The sequence below is a fragment of the Coccinella septempunctata genome, chromosome 6, assembly GCF_907165205.1.
Source record: "Coccinella septempunctata chromosome 6, icCocSept1.1, whole genome shotgun sequence".
Taxonomy (NCBI): domain Eukaryota; kingdom Metazoa; phylum Arthropoda; class Insecta; order Coleoptera; family Coccinellidae; genus Coccinella; species Coccinella septempunctata.
This window is the reverse complement of record NC_058194.1, coordinates 29,439,656-29,459,866: the sequence shown is the minus strand read 5'-3', so window position 1 is coordinate 29,459,866 and position 20,211 is coordinate 29,439,656. Positions and strand designations below refer to the sequence as shown.

General features: G+C 41.0%; 1 protein-coding gene across 3 annotated transcripts in view; it reads right to left on the bottom strand.

The window, feature by feature from the left end:
- Positions 1-2,568: 2,568 nt before the first annotated feature.
- LOC123315813 (transducin-like enhancer protein 3-B) overlaps positions 2,569-20,211 on the bottom strand; it is a 149,826-nt gene continuing 132,183 nt past the window's right edge. The window contains exons 8-13 of one of the 3 annotated variants that reach the window (XM_044901674.1): positions 11,371-11,484; positions 9,001-9,157; positions 6,391-6,571; positions 5,751-6,000; positions 4,385-5,008; positions 2,569-3,561 (exon numbers count right to left, since the gene is read on the bottom strand). In XM_044901674.1, the coding sequence (XP_044757609.1) occupies positions 3,454-3,561; positions 4,385-5,008; positions 5,751-6,000; positions 6,391-6,571; positions 9,001-9,157; positions 11,371-11,484 (1,434 nt within the window). In that variant the 3' untranslated portion in view covers positions 2,569-3,453. Of the gene's footprint in view, positions 3,562-4,384; positions 5,009-5,750; positions 6,001-6,390; positions 6,572-8,811; positions 9,158-11,370; positions 11,485-20,211 lie in introns of all 3 variants that reach the window. The other 2 variants (XM_044901672.1, XM_044901673.1) reach the window with 2 other exon arrangements.

Sequence of the window (20,211 nt, the reverse complement as noted above, 5' to 3'; positions counted from 1 at the left end):
TACGGTAATTTTTCTCGAATTTTTCATATAAGAAAGTCGAATGGACCTTTTTTTCATTCGGCATACAAGCAGGATTTTCGAAATTGAATAATTTCTCTTGCCTTTACTGTTGCATTAATAAATATCTCTTGTAGTTATCAGAGATTCAACTAAGTTGCTTTTCAGGAGATTCTAAATCTTTTCTTCCCTTAAAATGCTTTTTCGTTCCAGAAATGACGAGATTATGGTGATTTTCCAATTCCCGATGTCTTTCCAAAGATACAAAATGGCGAATACGCCTATATGATGGACTCAATCCAGTGAGTATTAAAAAAGTATTTTATATACTCAATGCTCAATCAGAATATTTTCTTCGCTCAGAAGAACAAAAAATAAATGAACGAAAAATAGAGCAAAATACTGAGAGATCCTCAAAAATATCATATTTTTCATATCAGAAATGAAAATATAACACCTCGGTTTTCGGGTTTTAAAATGAAAATGTGAAAATCGCTCGGACCAGTCAATTTCTAATTCGAGGGGAAAAAAACGTTTCCGCTCTTTGCATCCCCGTAACTGCCACCCCCTAACGGGGGTGAGCACAACCACTTGATTTTGAATAGGTGTTACGATAACTCATTTTGAAGATCTTTTCGAGTACTCTCTGATCTTGAAATTTCACTTAAAAATTTTCATCGATAACGAAATGACAGGTAAAATAGTGAAAGAGTACTTACTTTTGTGATTACTTTATTTAATGCTGGAAATAGCAAATATTCACTTCCATGCAGTAATACAACTTTTGCTGAAAAAGTTCACGTACATTACTCTAATTTCTGGTGTAATTTGACGGCATTCATTAATAATTCGAGTTTGCAAATCATCCATAAACTTCCGTTTGGGGGGTGAAGTTACGGAGATGAAAAAAGCGGAAAAATTGTTTCCCCTCGAATCAGAAATTGATTGCTCACCAATATTTGCTAGATCTCGCTGTTTTTAAGTCCCCAAGGTACTTTTTTGAGTGTTCCAGTCTCAGAAGATTTCTCCAGAGTAATCCTCTTTCGGTTTTTTCCTTCTCCTGAATCTCTTTCCTCTAGGTACATTTTCTATACCACAGAAAGGTTCCTGGCCAATGAAAGGAGTTTCTGCGCCTTGCCTGAAAAGTGTATTGGCCACTTCCATCATCTTATGGTTGGTTTATTCAAAGTTACTAAGAACTAAGACCTAAGGAAGGGACAAATCTAACGGCAAACACGTGAACGCGATCTGCCAATCAGATTGGTCACTTTCTTAGATATTAATTCTCAGTAACGCTGTATGAACAAACCCTGAGAATCGATAACGTGCGAGCTTAGTGCTTTGATCAAAGCCTGACTGCCAGAATTGCAATGTCACAACGCTTCTTCACGGAAGCGAAAGCTGGACTCCCTATAAACATATATACAAAGCCTTAGGCCTCAGATTCAATATTGGCAAAACCAAAATCCTGGTAAGTCCGCCAGAAAGCTCACAAACAGATATCAGCCTAGAGGATGAAACTCAAGAACAGGTCGAGCAGTTCAAATGCTTGGAAAGCTTCATAAATACTAGGGCTAACCTGGACACGGAAATACACAACCGTATCAGTTCGGCATCACAGGCATTCTAGAAAATAAAAGGCAGAGCGTTTCAAAATCACAACCTCAATCTGAAGACGAGGACAGCTGTTTACAAAGCAGTGGTCCTTCCAAAGCTAAGACAAATAATGTTTCAAATGCAGAAGTCTTGCAGCGCGCGAGTTGTACAACAATTGAGACTCAAGTAACGAGTGCCCGACTCAGATGGAGCTGCCACATTCTGAGGATGCAAGACACAAGACTCCCCAAAAACGCTCTATACTGCGAATTCACAGAGGGAGCTCGGAAACCAGGAGGCCAGTATAAGCGGTTTAAGGATATACTGCATCAATCCCTATAATCAGTTAATGCCAATCTAACTGAGAAGAACTAGCGTTAGATAGATCACAGTGGAGGTCTTTGGTCCACAGTTATAATGCAGACTCGAAAAATACAGCGGCGGCCAGATCTGGTTGGTGACTATCTATGCCCGGAGTGTGAAAGGATCTGTAGGTCACGGTTGGGTCTCTTCAGTCACAGGACACACAGTCGCAACTAGCCCTGGGAAATTATAAATTTGATCGCACCGATAGTCTTTTTTTGTCTTTTTGTAGATTCAATCTCGGCAACGAGATTCAGCAATGAATGAATGTAACATTTCTGATACATCTTTGGATTGCCAATATTTCTGCCTGTAAGACGATCGAAGAGCGGTCTAGCGGTGGTTTTGGGTTCCCTTTCCCAAACTTCCTCTCTACTTCACCGTAGTGAATGTTTTCCCATACTGAGTAGTCAGAAACTTCTGATTTATCAACTCGAGAATTATCCCATTCCTAAAAAAAAACTAGAAAAACCTTTTCACAACCGAGATTTGTGTGTAACTCAGTCTCTTAGTAAGATTGTGTTTAATTTCTCTTTATTCGATGTAGATGAACGAAGAAAACCCTTGGAATTCACGAAAATGCTTCATGGTAGGGCGAAAAAAAAATCTCACTTAAGAATGAAAATAACATAATTTATTTTCGATTTCTGGTAAAAATACATCTGGGCTATTGTTTCTCTTGTTCTGCTGAGGTATGCAATGTTGATGTCTTTTATTACAAAAGATACGAAATACTGAACAATTGATATTGACTTCATAATTCGAAGATTGTGGTGATTTCGAAAGAAATCCTGTTGAATGAATGTCATTGTTTTTGTCACAATGCTCACATAAGTATCTAAGAAAGAAAAAAGAAACCTATAATTATCAAATATGAAAATAAAAACAAGAATAAAATATTTCAGTTATCTACAAATCTATAACATAAATTCAGGATGTATTAAATGCTATCTAGTTGGAGAACGAAAACACATTGATATACATAAAAGGTACTATTTTGCACATGCGAAGTTGGAGCAACACTGAGATACTTCGGAATTTCACACTTCGCTAAAATAGCATTAATTACAAATATATAGATAATATACATTTGTCTTTATCTTGTTTGCATTCTCGATAATGCGCTACATATTAAATAACAAAAAACAATGTGCTCATTTTCGTCAGTTGTATTTACAATATTCAAAGTTAAAATTATTCATTTTAGAGTTCATGCGTTGGATGGCCACCAACTTGTTCCAACTCTTCTTCATCTTCTGATCCTGATATATACAAATTGGATAACTATATATCATCAAATTGTCATGGAGATCACCGAAATCAACAAACCCTTCAAGCGTCAGATCACTTAAAAATTTCAATCAACTCATAAATTTCCAACCAGAAAATAGTAATTATAGATAAGTATCACATTTCTTTTATTAATCTACTGAAGTCTTGCACTTTTATTCGAACTGGTCGTCCAACGAAACCATCAATAAACCTAACGTTTTTTTTTTAATAGATCACTTCGTAGACGGTCGCCTTCTTGTCACCGGAACCTGTCACTATGTATTTGTCATCCGCTGAGATGTCACAACTCAGCACACTCGATGATTCCTTAGACTGTAAAAAAAAATAATAATTTCGATTTCGCTCAGTCTAGATTTGAATTCTACGATAAATATCCTAACTCTACCATAATAAAAATGCGAAAGTCCCCCCTAACCCTCTGGAACCGTCCTTGCTATCAAAGAGGGTATCAGTATCTGCGAGGGCTTCAAAGAGCCATTTTCCAGGGTAGTAAGAAGATGCAACACCTCCCTACTACTTAAAAAGCACCTCTACAGCTAGCCCTCTATCTCCAGAGTTCCAATGAACTCCAGTGTCTGAGAGTGCTTTAAAGAGGCTAAGTCAATCCTCCAATAATTTTTTCGTCCAAGACATTCCTTGCATAGGCTTGCAAGGGCGAGGCATTTTGTAACAAGATGAACAGAAGTTTCCTCCTCTTCCCAACATAATCTACTCTCGTCAGTTTCTGATACTTCTCCTCATATGCTTCCTTAGGCGACAATATCCTGTGAGGAAGACAGCGAGAAGGCGTAACTTATTCTTACTGAGATCCAAATATTTCTTGGATCATGCAGTTTTCAAAACCCCGAAAAATCTTGGAAGATTCCTCCAGAGTGTTACTCTTTTGGTTTCTCCCTTTTTCTCCTATACCACGGAAAAGTTCTGGGCTGGTAAATGGAGGTTGTGCTCCCTTTCTGGCGTGTGTGTTTAGCCTCTTCGTTTTCTTTGATTCCAGAGTGACCCAGACTAAAGAGACCATGTTGTTCTTGCCTATTTCACACTAGGTTTACAATAATGTCATGCAAAGAATCTAAACTCCGTAGGAAAAACCTCAGGGAGAAGACGTCCGCTGAAGAATAAGGTGATGTATAGTTACCTGGAATATGCTAGCTCCATAGGGTGTTCTCCAGGCGTTCAGCAAGTTGTCCTTGCCGGTCGAGACGAACCACTTGCCGCACGCGGCGAACCTGAGGCTCAAAACGCAACTTTCGTGCAGGTGGAGCTGATACTTGTCCGGCTTGGAGGCATGCAGAACTTCAACGTTGGAGTTCTCCATGCCAACGGCTAGCCACTCGCCGGTGGGACAATACCCCAATGAGAAGATCTGCGAACTGAAGTCGTGTTGTTGGAGCTGTCTGCCCTCTCTCAAGTCCCAGCTACGGACGGTATTGTCTAGTCCACCGGTCCATAGCTTGGTGCCGTCGGCCGAAATGTCTATGCAGGAAGCGCCATCCGTGTGTCCTTGGAACTGCCTTACGAGCGTCTGATTGTGCAGGTCCCAGACGGCTATGTTTCCGTCGCTGCAGCAGCTGAAGCACACTTTGGAGTCGGGGCTGATGGCGAGGGCGTAGCAGGCTGGCGCGCTCGAGGTGAGCTCCGCCTTGATGCGTGGCGTGGGGCTGGCCAGATCCCATATTGAAAGATTGCTAGCTTCTCCTCCGACTATCAGGGTTCTTCCGTCTGGTAGAAGTTTGACTGACCTTATATAGTTATCTCTTTGCTGGAAAAGGAAAAATGGTAAGTTTACTGAACTGATGCACCAATATATGTTGAAGGATGACCACATATCCTCTAAGACCCTCTACATCTTTCTTAGATCAATGCATTTGTGCAGTTTGTGCATCGACTCCAGGAGGTAGCTTTTAATATCTACAATATTCTACAAGTTTCTGCCAAAATTTTGTATTTGCTCAAGCTGCAAACTAAAATATCATCCTCTTGTATTGTAAGGTCCAAGAAGGTTGAATAACTAGCTTGAGCAATTGTTGAATCTTTAACTGACTAACTATGGTTCTTACAAGGATAAGAGTACTAATTAAACAGGTCGTTGTCGCACAGGATTATGGGATTCATTTATGTCTAGGATTTTACAACCAACCTTGATCTGTTTTTATGGAGAAACCTCTGCTTTCCTACAACAGAGGATGTTGGGATTTACGGAATCATTGACGAGCTCTCAATAAGCGCTCTATGAAGCAGGTGAAGAATGTAAAGAGAACCTACTGACAACTAAGTGGTTGGCAACCATTCTGCTTGAATCTAGGTGAGACAACAAGTACCCTTCTGTTAGAATAGCTTGTGAACTCCCAACCAAGCTTATAGACGTATCAAAAAGCCATTTGTACGTGGCGAAGTTTAATCCAGACAGGTCTATTGGATAGGATATGTACTGGAGGGAATAATTCGGGGACCAAATGGGAACCCTGAGGAACGCCATGGAAATAATCTGCGAATATACTCACCAGGCAATCTAATTGCGAGACAGGACTCTTGGATCCGGGCTGACTGATGTCCCAGACCTTGACGCACCCCTTTCCTCCGGTGTAGACGTATTTCGTTGGGTTCGATATCGTGACCGCACAAACCACCTCGCCATGGCTCAGAGTATTTATTTGCCGCGCGTGCCTGGGTATTCCCGGTCCTATTAAGGCATCAGGAGGGAATGGAACGGGTTGCATCTGGCCCTCTGCACTCACATGAAAGGAATAGGCTCTGGAAAAAAAGATTTTTCATATAACACACTGAAAAAAAGAAGCTGCGAATTTGTCTTCGATTCTGAAGTCTTCCAAATGGGTTCAAAAATGACAAAGGACTGACTTTAAAAAGTCATATTGAGCAAATTATTGACAAAACCAAGGCGCGATGAATAGGCTTCAACCAGTGGAAGATAGAAGGACCCACAAGTAGAAATAGTCAAAACTGAAAACATTCAAATTCGTTGCCAAGTCTCAGTTGCTTGGATATTAGTGACGAACTCCCATATCAAAGGAAAACAAGCTGCTACGATGTGCAATAGTTGGTTCGTCAAGAACCAAGGTGCAACCATTCATTCGAACTTTTCGAATAAAGATAATAATTGTTTAATTCAAAATTTACACTTACGGTTTTCCACCAGGAATCCCCAGTCCTGGTACCACTGGTGCCCTCATCTGCGAATGAGGATCGTACCCGACTTGTAGTGGTGGCCTCGGGTAATTGTTCAAAGCAGGTGGCAGGTTGTTGTGTAGTCCACCATATGCTCCAGCAGCGGCGGCAGCAGCCTGCAGTTCATGTGGCGCAGCGCCTGCAAAATATTCCATTACAGTCATATCCAATCAATGCAAACATGTTTCGAAAAGAGAGAAAGGTGAGATGAGGAACTCCAATCTGCCTATGGTCGTTAAACTGGCGCGAAATTCAAATCGAAATGATGATGCCTTGACTCGAAACTATACTACTGATAGGCTTGCTCGTAGAGTGGTTCACAACGGTTGTGGACTACACAGAGCAAGCGCAAATGGATTTTCGTCACCCTAAAATGGAATTGCGCTTGTTCTGTACAGTTCACAACCGTTTTGATCCACTCTACGAACAAGCCAAAGGTTGTGAACTATACAGAGCAAGCGCAAATCGATTTTTGTCACCCTAAAATGGAATTGCGCTCGCTCTGTACAGTTCACAACCGTTGTGAACCACTCTACGAACAAGCCAAAGGTTGTGAACTATACAGAGCAAGCGCAAATCGATTTTCGTCACCCTAAAATGGAATTGCGCTTGCTCTGTACAGTTCACAACCGTTGTGAACCACTCTACGAACAAGCCGAAGGTTGTGAACTATACAGAGCAAGCGCAAATGGATTTTCGTCACCCTAAAATGGAATTGCGCTTGCTCTGTACAGTTCACAACCGTTGTGAACCACTCTACGAACAAGCCAAAGGTTGTGAACTATACAGAGCAAGCGCAAATGGATTTTCGTCACAGTAAAATGGAATTGCGCTTGCTCTGTACAGTTCACAACCGTTGTGAACCACTCAACGAACAAGCCAAAGGTTGTGAACTATACAGAGCAAGCGCAAATGGATTTTCGTCACCCTAAAATGAAATTGCGCTTGCTCTGTACAGTTCACAACCGTTGTGAACCACTGTACGAACAAGCCGAAGGTTGTGAACTATACAGAACAAGCGCAAATGGATTTTCGTCACCCTAAAATGGAATTGCGCTTGCTCTGTACAGTTCACAACCGTTGTGAATCACTCAATGAACAAGCTAAAGATTGTGAACTATGCAGAGCAAGCGCAAATGGATTTTCGTCTCCCTAAAATGGAATTGCGCTTGCTCTGTGCAGTTCACAACCGTTGTGAACCACTCAACGGACAAGCCGAAGGTTGTGAACTATACAGAGCAAGCGCAAATGGATTTTCGTCACTCTAAAATGGAATCGCGCTTGCTCTGTGCAGTTCACAACCGTTGTGAACCACTCAACGGACAAGCCGAAGGTTGTGAACTATACAGAGCAAGCGCAAATGGATTTTCGTCACCCTAAAATGGAATCGCGCTTGCTCTGTGCAGTTCACAACCATTGTGAATCACTCAATGAACAAGCTAAAGATTGTGAACTATGCAGAGCAAGCGCAAATGGATTTTCGTCTCCCTAAAATGGAATTGCGCTTGCTCTGTACAGTTCACAACCGCTGTGAACCACTCTACGAAAAAGCCAAAGGTTGTGAACTATACAGAGCAAGCGCAAATGGATTTTCGTCACCCTAAAACGGAATTGCGCTTGCTCAGTACAGTTCACAACCATTGTGAATCACTCAATGAACAAGCTAAAGATTGTGAACTATGCAGAGCAAGCGCAAATGGATTTTCGTCTCCCTAAAATGGAATTGCGCTTGCTCTGTGCAGTTCACAACCGTTGTGAACCACTCAACGGACAAGCCGAAGGTTGTGAACTATACAGAGCAAGCGCAAATGGATTTTCGTCACTCTAAAATGGAATCGCGCTTGCTCTGTGCAGTTCACAACCGTTGTGAACCACTCAACGGACAAGCCGAAGGTTGTGAACTATACAGAGCAAGCGCAAATGGATTTTCGTCACCCTAAAATGGAATCGCGCTTGCTCTGTGCAGTTCACAACCGTTGTGAACCACTCAACGGACAAGCCGAAGGTTGTGAACTATACAGAGCAAGCGCAAATGGATTTTCGTCACCCTAAAATGGAATCGCGCTTGCTCTGTGCAGTTCACAACCGTTGTGAACCACTCAACGAACAAGCCGAAGGTTGTGAACTATACAGAGCAAGCGCAAATGGATTTTCGTCACAGTAAAAAGGAATCGCGCTTGCTCTGTACAGTTCACAACCGTTTTGAACCACTTTACGAACAAGCCGAAGGTTGTGAACTATACAGAGCAAGCGCAAATGGATTTTCGTCACCCTGAAATGGAATTGCGCTTGCTCTGCACAGTTCACAACCGCTGTGAACCACTCTACGAACGAGCCTTATGTTCGTTCTCTCAAATGGTCGAATAATGATCATCTTACCATTTGAAATACCCGCCAGGTAGGGCGGATACTGACCAAGCGTCGGCGGTTTGACGACTGGCTTGAGACCTCCAGCGCCACTGGACGGTCCAGCGGCCGATGTCGGAGTTACCGGTTTGGAAATCGGTGTACTGGGCTTGTCGCCGTCCAATTTTTTGGTCGATGGCGTCGATGCGTTACTGGACGTACCTGAACGGGGGCTGTGCGGACCCGGATGATCCTTCTTGGCGTTCAGTTTGTCCAAGCCGTTTTCCCTCGGTGACGCAGTACCGTTTGGTGGAGATATTGGATCTTCGGACGCGTCGTCGACCACCAAGTCCTGGTCGCTCTTCTCGCCGTCACTATGCTGTAAAAGAAACGTTATGAGATCGAGTTTCCACAAGCTTCAACTGGTCACAGGAGAATGCAAGGCCAACAAAAGAAAGTGAATTACGTTAATTAAATGCCTTTTCTTCCAGTTTCCAACAATAATTTGGGGCATCAATTCGCATATTTTCATCAAGAGAATCCATGAATGAGATAAAAGCGCTCGCCAAAGTTCGATAAAAAAAGAAACAGAAGCACCCGAAGAATGCAGCGGATATAAATTGCCTCAGATTCATATCGCATACTGAAAATCCCAGTGTACGGTACGCAATCCAATAAAACCGAGAATTCCCGAGAGAGAACAACTTTCGAATTCTACTTTTTTGTTGACATCGCTCGTACCAAAGACGGTGCACGATGTGTCTTGTATCTTAGTCGCCTTGTTAGACCACTTCTTGGAATTTCTGCATGAGAACATATGGTGGCATACGTTGTCCATTGTGAAGACCGTCTGAATTTATAGCAGTAGCGTGATATCAAGATATTAAATAGACTCGGTTACTGCCCCATTATATGGTAAATAGTCGTTGTCTTCACCTTGATGGAGATACCTGAGGTTGCGATCTACCGAAGGGAGTTAGTTCAAGGATAGTTCTACCTCGTTCTGCGAACTTTGACGATTTTGTACCCACCAGAGCTTCGGAAGAACAAAAAGAAGATCTGCACTGGTGAGAACAGCCCTTAATTTCCTTTATACGTTCTTATCTACAGTTGGAGTGAGACGAAGCGCAAAATAAATGGGGAAAACTATCAACCGTGTAGTTTAGGGTTAGCATTTGAAATTTCCGGTGGTTGTTGGGGCGTTTTTGGCGCTGAAGCGGATTTAAAGCGAGGGCGTTATATTTTTATGTGCGAAAGTCGTTCGTAGCCAAAGCCGTAAAAATAACGCGCTATAAACAGAGGCTCTGTTGGAACACGAGGTGGGATGTGGTATTGTAATTGAAGAATGTCGTTTGGATGACCGCAGATATGGGTTTATGTTGGTCGGTCTGCTGAAAGGGAATTGAATGCATTCATGGAATTCATGGCAACCAGTGCGTTACGAAAAACCAGACAAATTTTTGTTTCTCATTCATGAATTTGTATCAGCGCTCTCAAAACTCAAGTTCTCTTCATAGGCAAGTGTAAGAATATATCTTTACCTTGAACTTATAGGAGAAAAGAAGACATATCCTTTTGAAATGGATGCAGGTCTGTATTGTTCACAAATGAGTCGAGATATTTGGGATATATCATTGTGAATGAAAACACAATTGTTCTGGAAGATACGCCAATCAAATGAATGAATTCAGCCAGCCTCTACGGGGAATTCTCCAGGGAAAATTTCCATTGCTAATCAGCAATAAGAATCGAGCGCAGGAATCCAGGAAAACCGCATTTACGACCGTTTTATGCCTGAATATTTCTTCCGACTTTTATACCCCGTTTTGTCCATATTCGCGGAATGATCAGGCCAAATACGAGAATGAAGTAATTTCCTGGCAGCTAGCAGCGCAGAGCCATTAACGTTACCGCTTTCAGTTTTAAATTACTCGGACCCCGAGCTATATATGCTGAACGTGTTATTATTATTTAATGTTTTGGCCTATTATCCACAAACCGAGAGTAATATGTAGCAGTTAAATTATACGTGCTGCTTTTCTGGGATCGGTAATTCCCCCACAATCTTCTGTCTCATTAATGCCGACCGTCGATCCGGAATTAGTTACGTTCTCTTTCAATAAATTCGACACCTCCATCTCCAAATGGTACTAATATATTAATCACGAAAGGAATAGCAGTTTTGGACTGCTCATTCTCCATAATTGGCTTTGAGCATCACGCTTTTTACAGGCCAGTTATTACACCTAACTTATTCGAGTGTTGTGAAGGAATACCCCAAGGCATTCGTCTAGGACCGACATTGTTCCTTTTCAGACGGGTTAACTGTATATATTCCTCCTGATCTTTTCACAACTCGATATTGTCTTACGAATTTCAAATTTTTGCATCTCTATTTACAATCTTGAAATCGCTTTATACTTTTGTATAAATTTTCAGTTATTTCCGATGTTTGAACACTCAACTGCAAGCTTTTTACACCAAAATATCATAGGACAAAGCTGAATACAGAGCGAGTAAAAAGTAACTCTCTATTTCATTTTGTTCAATGTAACACACAACAAAAACTATAGAGTTTAAAAATTTACGTACTTTAATACTTACGTGGCCCATATCTTTTTCTTCCTTTTTAGCCTTTTTGTGTTCGTTTTCTTGCGGGGTCCTAGATCGGTATTTTTCTCTGTCTCCAGGTGAAATCGAATTCCTCTGTAACAAAAATAGAATTGAATTTCTTCATTTGCAATCGGCAAATATTAGGCTTGTTCGTAGAGTGGTTCACAACGGTTGTGAACTGTATAGAGCAAGCGCAAATGGATTTGCGCTAACCTAAAATGGAATTGCGCTTGCTCTGTGCAGTTCACACGTTGAAAACCACTCTACGAACAAACGAACTACGAATTAAGAGTTTAGGATCATTGAAACCATTATGAAAACATAAAACTATTTAGATGTGCATAAGTTGTAACCTGTCTAGGTTATAATAGGGAGTTTGTCGACAATCATATCAGACATATGGAACACACACTAGACCAGGCATTATTGCAACTTTCAATAGAACATCCCAATTTCGACAGACAATCGCAAATTATGGAATAATTCGTGAATGGGATCTCTCGCAATCAGCAATTAATCGAGATAAGTGAATATTTGGGCAACAACAGTTGCAGCTTTGTAATCTTTTCATGTTCGTGCAATTGTTCGCTGTTTTCATTTCATTAGTTAACACAAAATTGAATGATTTGATGTATGCACCTATACCAGAACCCAATTAATTATACTGCGTCGGTTCTATCGTGTCAAATGAAAAATTGCTATTGTGTATTTTGCAGTTTTGTTCCTGTATTTCGGCAGCATGGTTATCACTGTGATTATGGAAGAGAATTAATTTTCGGGCGTTTGTTTCTGGGGCGAGAGCGTTGTCGATGGAATCATTCGGCCTATATGTCTGTATAATTTTCGTGTTTTGAGTAGGAAATGGTCACAAACGCTTGGTCTACGTTATCTGAATCATCGCATCGTGATGATAACAGAAAATATTCCTCGTTTTCGCTTGAAGACACCATCCTCCTGTTGAAATGTTCATCACTACACTGTAAAAATGAGGGACAGAGTTTGTTATAAGGTATTTCAGCCTTTCTGAACATTCCATCGCTGATTCATGACCAGCTCGCTTTAATGACTTGCCGTCTCCATTTTTGAGATAATTTTTCTTGGTTTTCCTTCTTTTTCGTATTGTTGCACTTCAAAATGAACAGAACTCGTCCGTTGATCGAACTCCTAAGAACATAAGTAAACTTCTAGCAGTTCGAACAGTCCCTAATAGAAGAGGAGCAATTCCGAAAGCCCAAAATCGCTTTGTACATCCGGCAATCCGCTAAGTGGTTGAGGCAAACAGTGATAAAGTCCGGTCAGTCGCCCGGATCCGTAGCCATGCTCGACAGCGGTTTCTGCGGTGTTTATTACGCTCGAAGGGGCCAGCATTCCGGGTTGGATCCCGGAGCAGGCCGAGCCTGAATGAGTTTCCCCCGTTGGGGCGCAAAAACGGGGTGGGCGAAGATGAAAGTCGGCAATTCACTGAAGATTACGCCTGGGATTATATCTGAGGGATTGGCGAACGGCAAATTAAAAGGAGATATTTTTGGGACGAGCGGGAACTGGAAAGGGTGTAAGGCGATGAAGGTTTGGCAAAATAGCTGGCATAAATCGGATGATTTGATGCAGATTATCGAGTGATAGTTTGCTGATGGAGAAAGAAGCTCCCAAAAAAGGAGAATATGAGTCCAAAGGCATTTTGATGGAGTAGGGGTTGAATTTCTTGCTTTTTTAGTATGTTATTGATACTATTCATATTGATTGACTTCAGAAATTATATTGGAGGCCAGTTTGCCATAAGTTAATCCCTTAGAATTGAAAAAAACGCTTGAAACAAAGAGGAATTGAGCGAAGTTGACGGAATTTTGATTTCTCAGTTTACCTTTTTGGTGAAATATGTATACATAAGATTTAACAAGAGATATAGAGGCTGGATTACCCCAAAGGTCAGTATTTGGGCCACTTCTGTACAACACATACATTCACGAAGAATCCAAGAACTATGCTAACGTTATATGCTGACGATACAGGCATAGCAACTCGACACCGCAACCCAGAAGTAATAGAACGAGTTCTTCAAGACAAGAAACGATTGACAAAACAAATGACTGGTGCATAAAGTGGAAAATCAAGCTCAATGGACAAAAGAGACAAGCAATATCACTTAAGAAGAGAAGACTGCGACCCACAACGAATCTAGAAGTTGACGGCGAAGACTGGAAAAATGAAGTCAAATATTCAGGAATAACGCTGGACAAAGGACTTACTTGGAAAAGTCATATCAAGCAAGCAGTAGACAAAACGAAAGCAGCGATGAATAGACTCTACCCTCTGATAGGAAGAAGAAGCCACATGTCGAAAGAGACAAAATTGAAGATAAATCAAAGCCGTTGCTAGGCCTCAACTGACTTATGGATCAGTTGCTTGGGGTTTCGCGGCAAAGAGCCACATCAAAAGAATTCAGGCCATTGGAAACAAGCTGCTACGATGTGCAATAGATGTACCTTGGTTTGTCAGGAATAGACAGATTTATAGGGACCTAAAATGGGAAACCATAACGGAATTCATGAACGGAAAATCAGAGAAATTATTCGAAACAGCGAAAAACCATCCGAATCAAGAACTCAGAAGACTAGTGGACTACGACCCAGAGGAAGACAAAAGGAGAATGCGAATTTACCGAAGGAGACCAAGAGATCAATTAAAAAGAGATTGAAATAAGAACAGAAAATTATTGAGAAATCCAATAAAGTGTTATCCAATAGAGGATGAACACATAAATCCCAGAACGATAGTGTGCGAGAAGAAAACCGACTAAGAGATGAACGGTTTATAGGCAAATGCCCGGAACCAAGAAGCAGTTAAGGGTTTTTAGTGGGTCTCGACCTCAGGAGAGTGAGAATCCTCATACTTGTTTCCCCTCAGGAGAGGGCGGTTCGTCTGACTTGCAGATTTTCCCCCTGCTACACCAAAAAAATCTGAACATCTGAATTTAACATATTGACAAGTGGCACTTAGTCGAAACTTCAATCAGTCAATTCGAGAATATGATTTTGAAAAATCATAGAATATTGGAAATGCAATGTTGCCAATTCGTACAAGAAATCCGAGTATCGGGGAAATCCGAATTACTGCTGAAAGGTCTATACGCGAATACGCATCCGCATGATGATCGGGACAAATTCAATTCCGTCCCATCGTCGCATCGAACATTAACGATGTGATAGCTACAATTAATTCGATGATATATCGGGACCGGCATACATAATTTTAATGTTTGCGCCAGTTATCGAGGCGGCCGCATCACAAACACATAAATTCATTCGCTTGTCCGTTTGCGAACGGACCCCATTATGAAACACGCATATATGGGAGCCGTTTGATGAGCCTTATTCCCGATGGACCGACGAGCATCGAATTACACGTTCGTCGAACTGTTGAAATGGGCGGTTGCGATGGAATTCGAAGGGCGGATAATACAGACGGAAATTCGGCCCTTGAAACAGCGGATTCATGGATTAATTTCGTTGGATTTCAGGAAATAACGCCAGATCTGGCAACAATGCATTTTTGAATTTTTTTGTACTAAGGAGCGTAGAAATCATTCGTATACTAACTAAAGCTCGCTGTTAACTCCCTCACAGAGTTTTGTGGCCCATAACCTGTTGATGATACCCTATAATGAGGGTCCTTCAGAACTTTCTGTCTTGGCAAATATAAATATCCTAATTTTCCACGCATTAGTACCACCAGTACCAATAACACTTTTTCACCGAAGGCTACAATTCAATGCGAATCGTCCCAAACCGAAACAACTACACAGAAGATTTATTGCTTTCGTAGAAGAACTTGACCTAATTGCATCGTGAAATTTTCAATCACCATAAAAGCTAACTGCGGACCATTCCATTCGAGGTAATGAAGTTTTTCCGAGTGCCGAGCAGTTTCACGTTCTTCGGCTGATGGAGCGTGTTAGGAATCTACGATGAGAATGCCTGATTTTTCTTAAGATGACAGCGAGAGATGGTCACTCTACACATTCGCGAACTAAGGATTCAAATTGAAACAGATTATATGATTTTCACGAAATTGAGTTTTAATGACAACGCGTGTTTCGCTATCACAATCACATCTTCAGGTGGATGAAGGTAAACTCTGTTTTAAGCTGTCAATGAGGTTGATGCAAGAATAACAAGCTGTTTTGGCGAAGTTAATGAACACCAACCTAATGTGTTTGGGAGATCAGAAGTATCAGATCCACGATGAGCTTTAACAACCGAGAGTGGAACTGTCACTAGGTACAACTACAGAATACGTTGCTAGGTATATTGAAGTCAAAAAACAAAATAATGAAATAAAAACGAAGAAACTTGCTAATTCAGTTACAGTACAAAAAAACATCGTAATGTGGACGAAAAATTTTACACAATAAAAGATACCATTCCTTGGAAACTCTCCTCTATGAATTCCTGCACTGATACGGCCCTGATTCCGAACTCTCGTGTAGAAAAACGTCGCTGCGGTTGCACAGAGCGTCACATTTTATATCCCCGAGACTGCTGCTGATTTGATTATTGTTTTGACTTGGCGGACATGTTTATGGCGCCATTTTGCAACTTGGATTTAATATTGTTAACATTAATTTTCACTTTTTGCCGCCCGCTTTCACGCTCAATTAATTTTCTAAAGCGTCGCAGTCGGCTGGTTTTGGCATGTTGAAGTGCCAGCGCTTGTTCAGTCGTTATTTTTTTCATCGAGCTTAGAGTCTCGTGTTCGATTTTTCTCAGTGATGCAGATTGAAGACGACGCGAGAAATATACGCTTGCCAATAGGAAATTCGATACGGCGACGTTGCCAAATCGAGATTTATTAAATCGATATCGATATGTGTTGCTAGTATCTTTTCGGGAAGGTTTCTCTTTCAGAACCTTGTGCTTATCAAACTTTGTTACATAATTTTTGGTATAGAAACCGCTCTGTGAATGACGCTTCCTAACCTAACCTAACTTTCTCATATCTCACCCAACCATACCTCATTTCACATGTAATCAAGATTCTTATTTTTCTTTCGCGAACTATAATGTCATTTTAATGGCCTCACTTGACATCAATTCACCGCCAATCCTCCATTACTTGTTTTTCGGATGAATCCACAGAGAAATCTTACGGGACTCCCGACCCTAATGTAAAGAGGGTAGTTCATAATTGGGGAGAAATAAAGAGATGACAAGGGTTCTGTACAATAACAACAGATTAGCAACGGTCTCGGCTCGAATAGGGGTGGTTTTGGGAGAAGGCGGAAGGGGAAATAGCAGCAACTGTACAGGGACGGATTAGCGGCGGATTTAACGGGATCTGGAATTGATCTTGGTAGGTTTTAATTCTCGTGGATTGGATCAGTTCGAATTGTTAGCACTTCGAGTGTTGACGGCGCTTGGTTTCACCGATTAAACGCGTTGAAGCTCAAGATTCGTGTCATTTTCGAACTCAGACGTCGTAAGTACGTCCCTGTTCTCGAAGGGAGGACTATAAAAGGGTGAAAGCCATAAAAATGTCCCCCTTCAAATTTGTCTGCAGATTTTCCGAGTCGATATGAAAGCTGTGGACTCTATGAAGGCAATATGTTCTTTAATGGCACCCCTTCGTGAAAGCAATAACAAATTTGGCACAGTCAAGGAATAATCACCCTACCCGACACAAATCTGAATTAATTATAAGATTTAGGTCGTCCAGATTTCACGCTTCATGACTAAAACAAGGTGAAATAATTTATTCGTATCGAAAATTTTCATTGGTATCTGGTCAAGTATTATATTTTCGATCTATGGTGTAGCATCTATTACTCAGCATCCACGCTCGTTTTCAATAGTCCACTCTGTATACTTATTTCACGTAGGAAAACAAACAAAGCAACAATCGATGGAAAGGCGACACTCTGGTTCTCCAAGACCTAAGAAGTTTCATGTCCAAAAATCTGCTGGAAAAGTTCTTGCTTCAGTTTTTTGGGATTGCCATGGAGTAATCATGATTGATTTTTCGGATAAGGGTAGAACAATAACCGGAGATTACTATTCGACATTACTAACCACTCTACGGGTAAAAATTGAAGAGAAAAGACGCGGAAAGCTATCCAAAGGTGTTTTGTTTTTGCAGGACAACGCTACTGCACACAAATCTCTTGTTGCCATGCAAAAAATTCGTGATTTGGGGTTTGAATTACTAGAACGCTCCCCTTATTCAAAAGATTTGACTTAATCATCTCTTTTCTCAACTGAAAAAAAGTTTAAAAGGTCGTAAATTTTCTTCCAATGAGAGCTGTGGAGGTCTGGTAAGCAAGGCAAGAAAAAACATTTTCTTTCAAAGGTCTAGAGACGTTGCAGGTTCGCAGTAATAAATGTATCCAATTAAGAGGAGAATATGTTGAGTAATAAAATATTTTGACATTAAAATTTTGTTTGGCTCTATAGTAGTCTAAGAATTTTTCAATATCCTCGTATGTTGTGAAATGTAGAAACTAAACGTACATCTAGGGTCCTCACTGATGGCGACGGACTATTCCAACAACCCTTCCCTGCGACGCTAGGCGTCATGTTTATACTGCCCAGCGCTGCCATGATCAAAGGCCTTTGAAAAATCGGCCGACCTTTTATGACGTCGAGTCGCGAGATAAAAGGCTTTAATCACGTGACGTGCAACAGAATGCGCCAGCACGCAAATTGTAAAATGCATCGGAGTGAAATGTAATAAGTCAGGTTGTCTGTGCACCTCCAGCTACGTGTCAAACTTCGCGACACCGTTTTTTTGCGCGCCTACGCGGAATGCGAGAGGCGTTTTTATTGTACCCTGTGATGTGCAGCTTTTTCTGCATGTCGCGATGCAAGTCGGTAATTATATTCGAGCCTGGAAGTGGAGACAGGGGGAGGGGTAATTTGAAAGGGGACGAACGTGTCCGGGAGGCCAAAGGAAGGGCTCTCATGATTGGGGTAGAAACAGGTGAATTTCAGTTCAGTCTTGCACTTCTCGAGATTCTCTACAGGTAGGTACATGGGAAATGAGATATACTGGTTTGGGAAGTAAAATAGGAAATAAAGTCACAATGCGTAATAGTTGCTGAATCGAGATTTACTCAACCTAGTGGATTTTGAAGATTAGATGGTAGAAAGAAAAAAAGGTTCTATGATGTATGCACTCTCAGCGGTGGGGAAAGCGTCTGCAGGTTTTCAAAGATGTTAAAAAAGTCGTCAGGTGTACTCGAGCATGTCAGATTAGGATACTGCATATGCTCTGCGTGTCTCTGATAATGAATTCATGTTAATCTGACAGTTTGCGTGGTGGGGCTGGCCGTACTTAAGAGTTGAAAATGTTAAAATTGTTCCAACGTGTCACATTTTTGAAGGATTAATTGGAACCAAAGGAAGCTACTTTTCAAGGGACTGACAATTTGGACGTGACGCAAGGTCACAGTGGTCCTTTGAAAATGTAAAAAAAAATCGTTACTTGTACATACTCGAGCGAGTCAGATTTTCATACAAATGGTAAATCTGGCTGTTTTAGACGTGTTGACATTAATTTGACACTAATCAGAAGGGGTTTTCTTAATCTGACACTTTGAAGATGATAAAAATCCCTCCCTGTACCTCTAATCGTTTTTGTATTCATTATGAAAGTTGTAGATAGTTAAATTCTACACAACTTTTGTCTGCAGCAATTTTACATACTCTTTACCGTTCTCGAGTTAGAGGGCGATAAGGGCGAGAAGCTTAGCCACACATGCGAAAGGGCAAGGTCAATGTAGAATCCCAGTCTAATCTACAATCGTCAAAATGACAAGGTATTTCTATAATGACAATTTCGAAATTAGTCACGAAAATTTCAGTGTTGTCTGTGACTGAACCTTAGAATGTACAATTTTCCAACGAGTGAATTTTCGCTTCAGCATGTATTGCTAAACACCTCGCATTAATCGCCATATATCTCAAAAACGTTTGAACGTAGAAAAATTGCTTGGGACAAAATTTGTAGAAAATGTTATGCTCTACAACTTTTATAATGAATGCGAAAAAGATTTGAAGCCCAGGGAAGGAGATAATACGAAAAAACTGATTTTTGTGACTTTTATGGCCAATTTTTATTGTTTCGGCTCGCTAAAACTGTCAGATTATATTTTTTCCGTTATTCTTGAATCATGAGCTTCAAAATAAGAAAAAACGCCACCGCGCTCGAGAATGTACACGTGACGTTATTTTTTGTAACGTTGGCGCCCTCCCACACATTTTCGATTAACGCTTAAATTGTCAGATTAAGAGAATATATACTTTTCAATATGTAATTAACCACATATATCTCAATCTGACACGCTCGAGTATGTACAATGATCGTTTTTTTTTGTTACTATTCTGACAGGCTGTCCTAGACGATTCTCCCTATATACAGATCTAATTTTTGGTAGAGGTGCTCCACAGGATCCAAGGTATGTCCCCTTATATTAATCTGACACGCTCTAGTAAATCCCGAATTTCCCTCTTCGGCTCCCCAACTACTATATGCGGGTCTAATTCTTGGCAGAGGTACTACAGGGTCCAAGGTATCTCTCCTCATATTTGACACGTTCGAGTAAATCCCGAATTTCCCTCTTGTGCTTTCCAACTATAAAAAAGATAGTGCTTCTCAGACTGGTGACCAGATATTCGCGATGAAATATCAATTATCCAACTACACTGATATATTCTGAGTTTGTCTAGTAACACTTGTCCAGAGCGTCGACAGTCCTTTTCATCATCATCTGCTCTTCAAGTGGAGCAAGTTGGTCGATTGTTATATCTACTACCACTCCATTTCTTA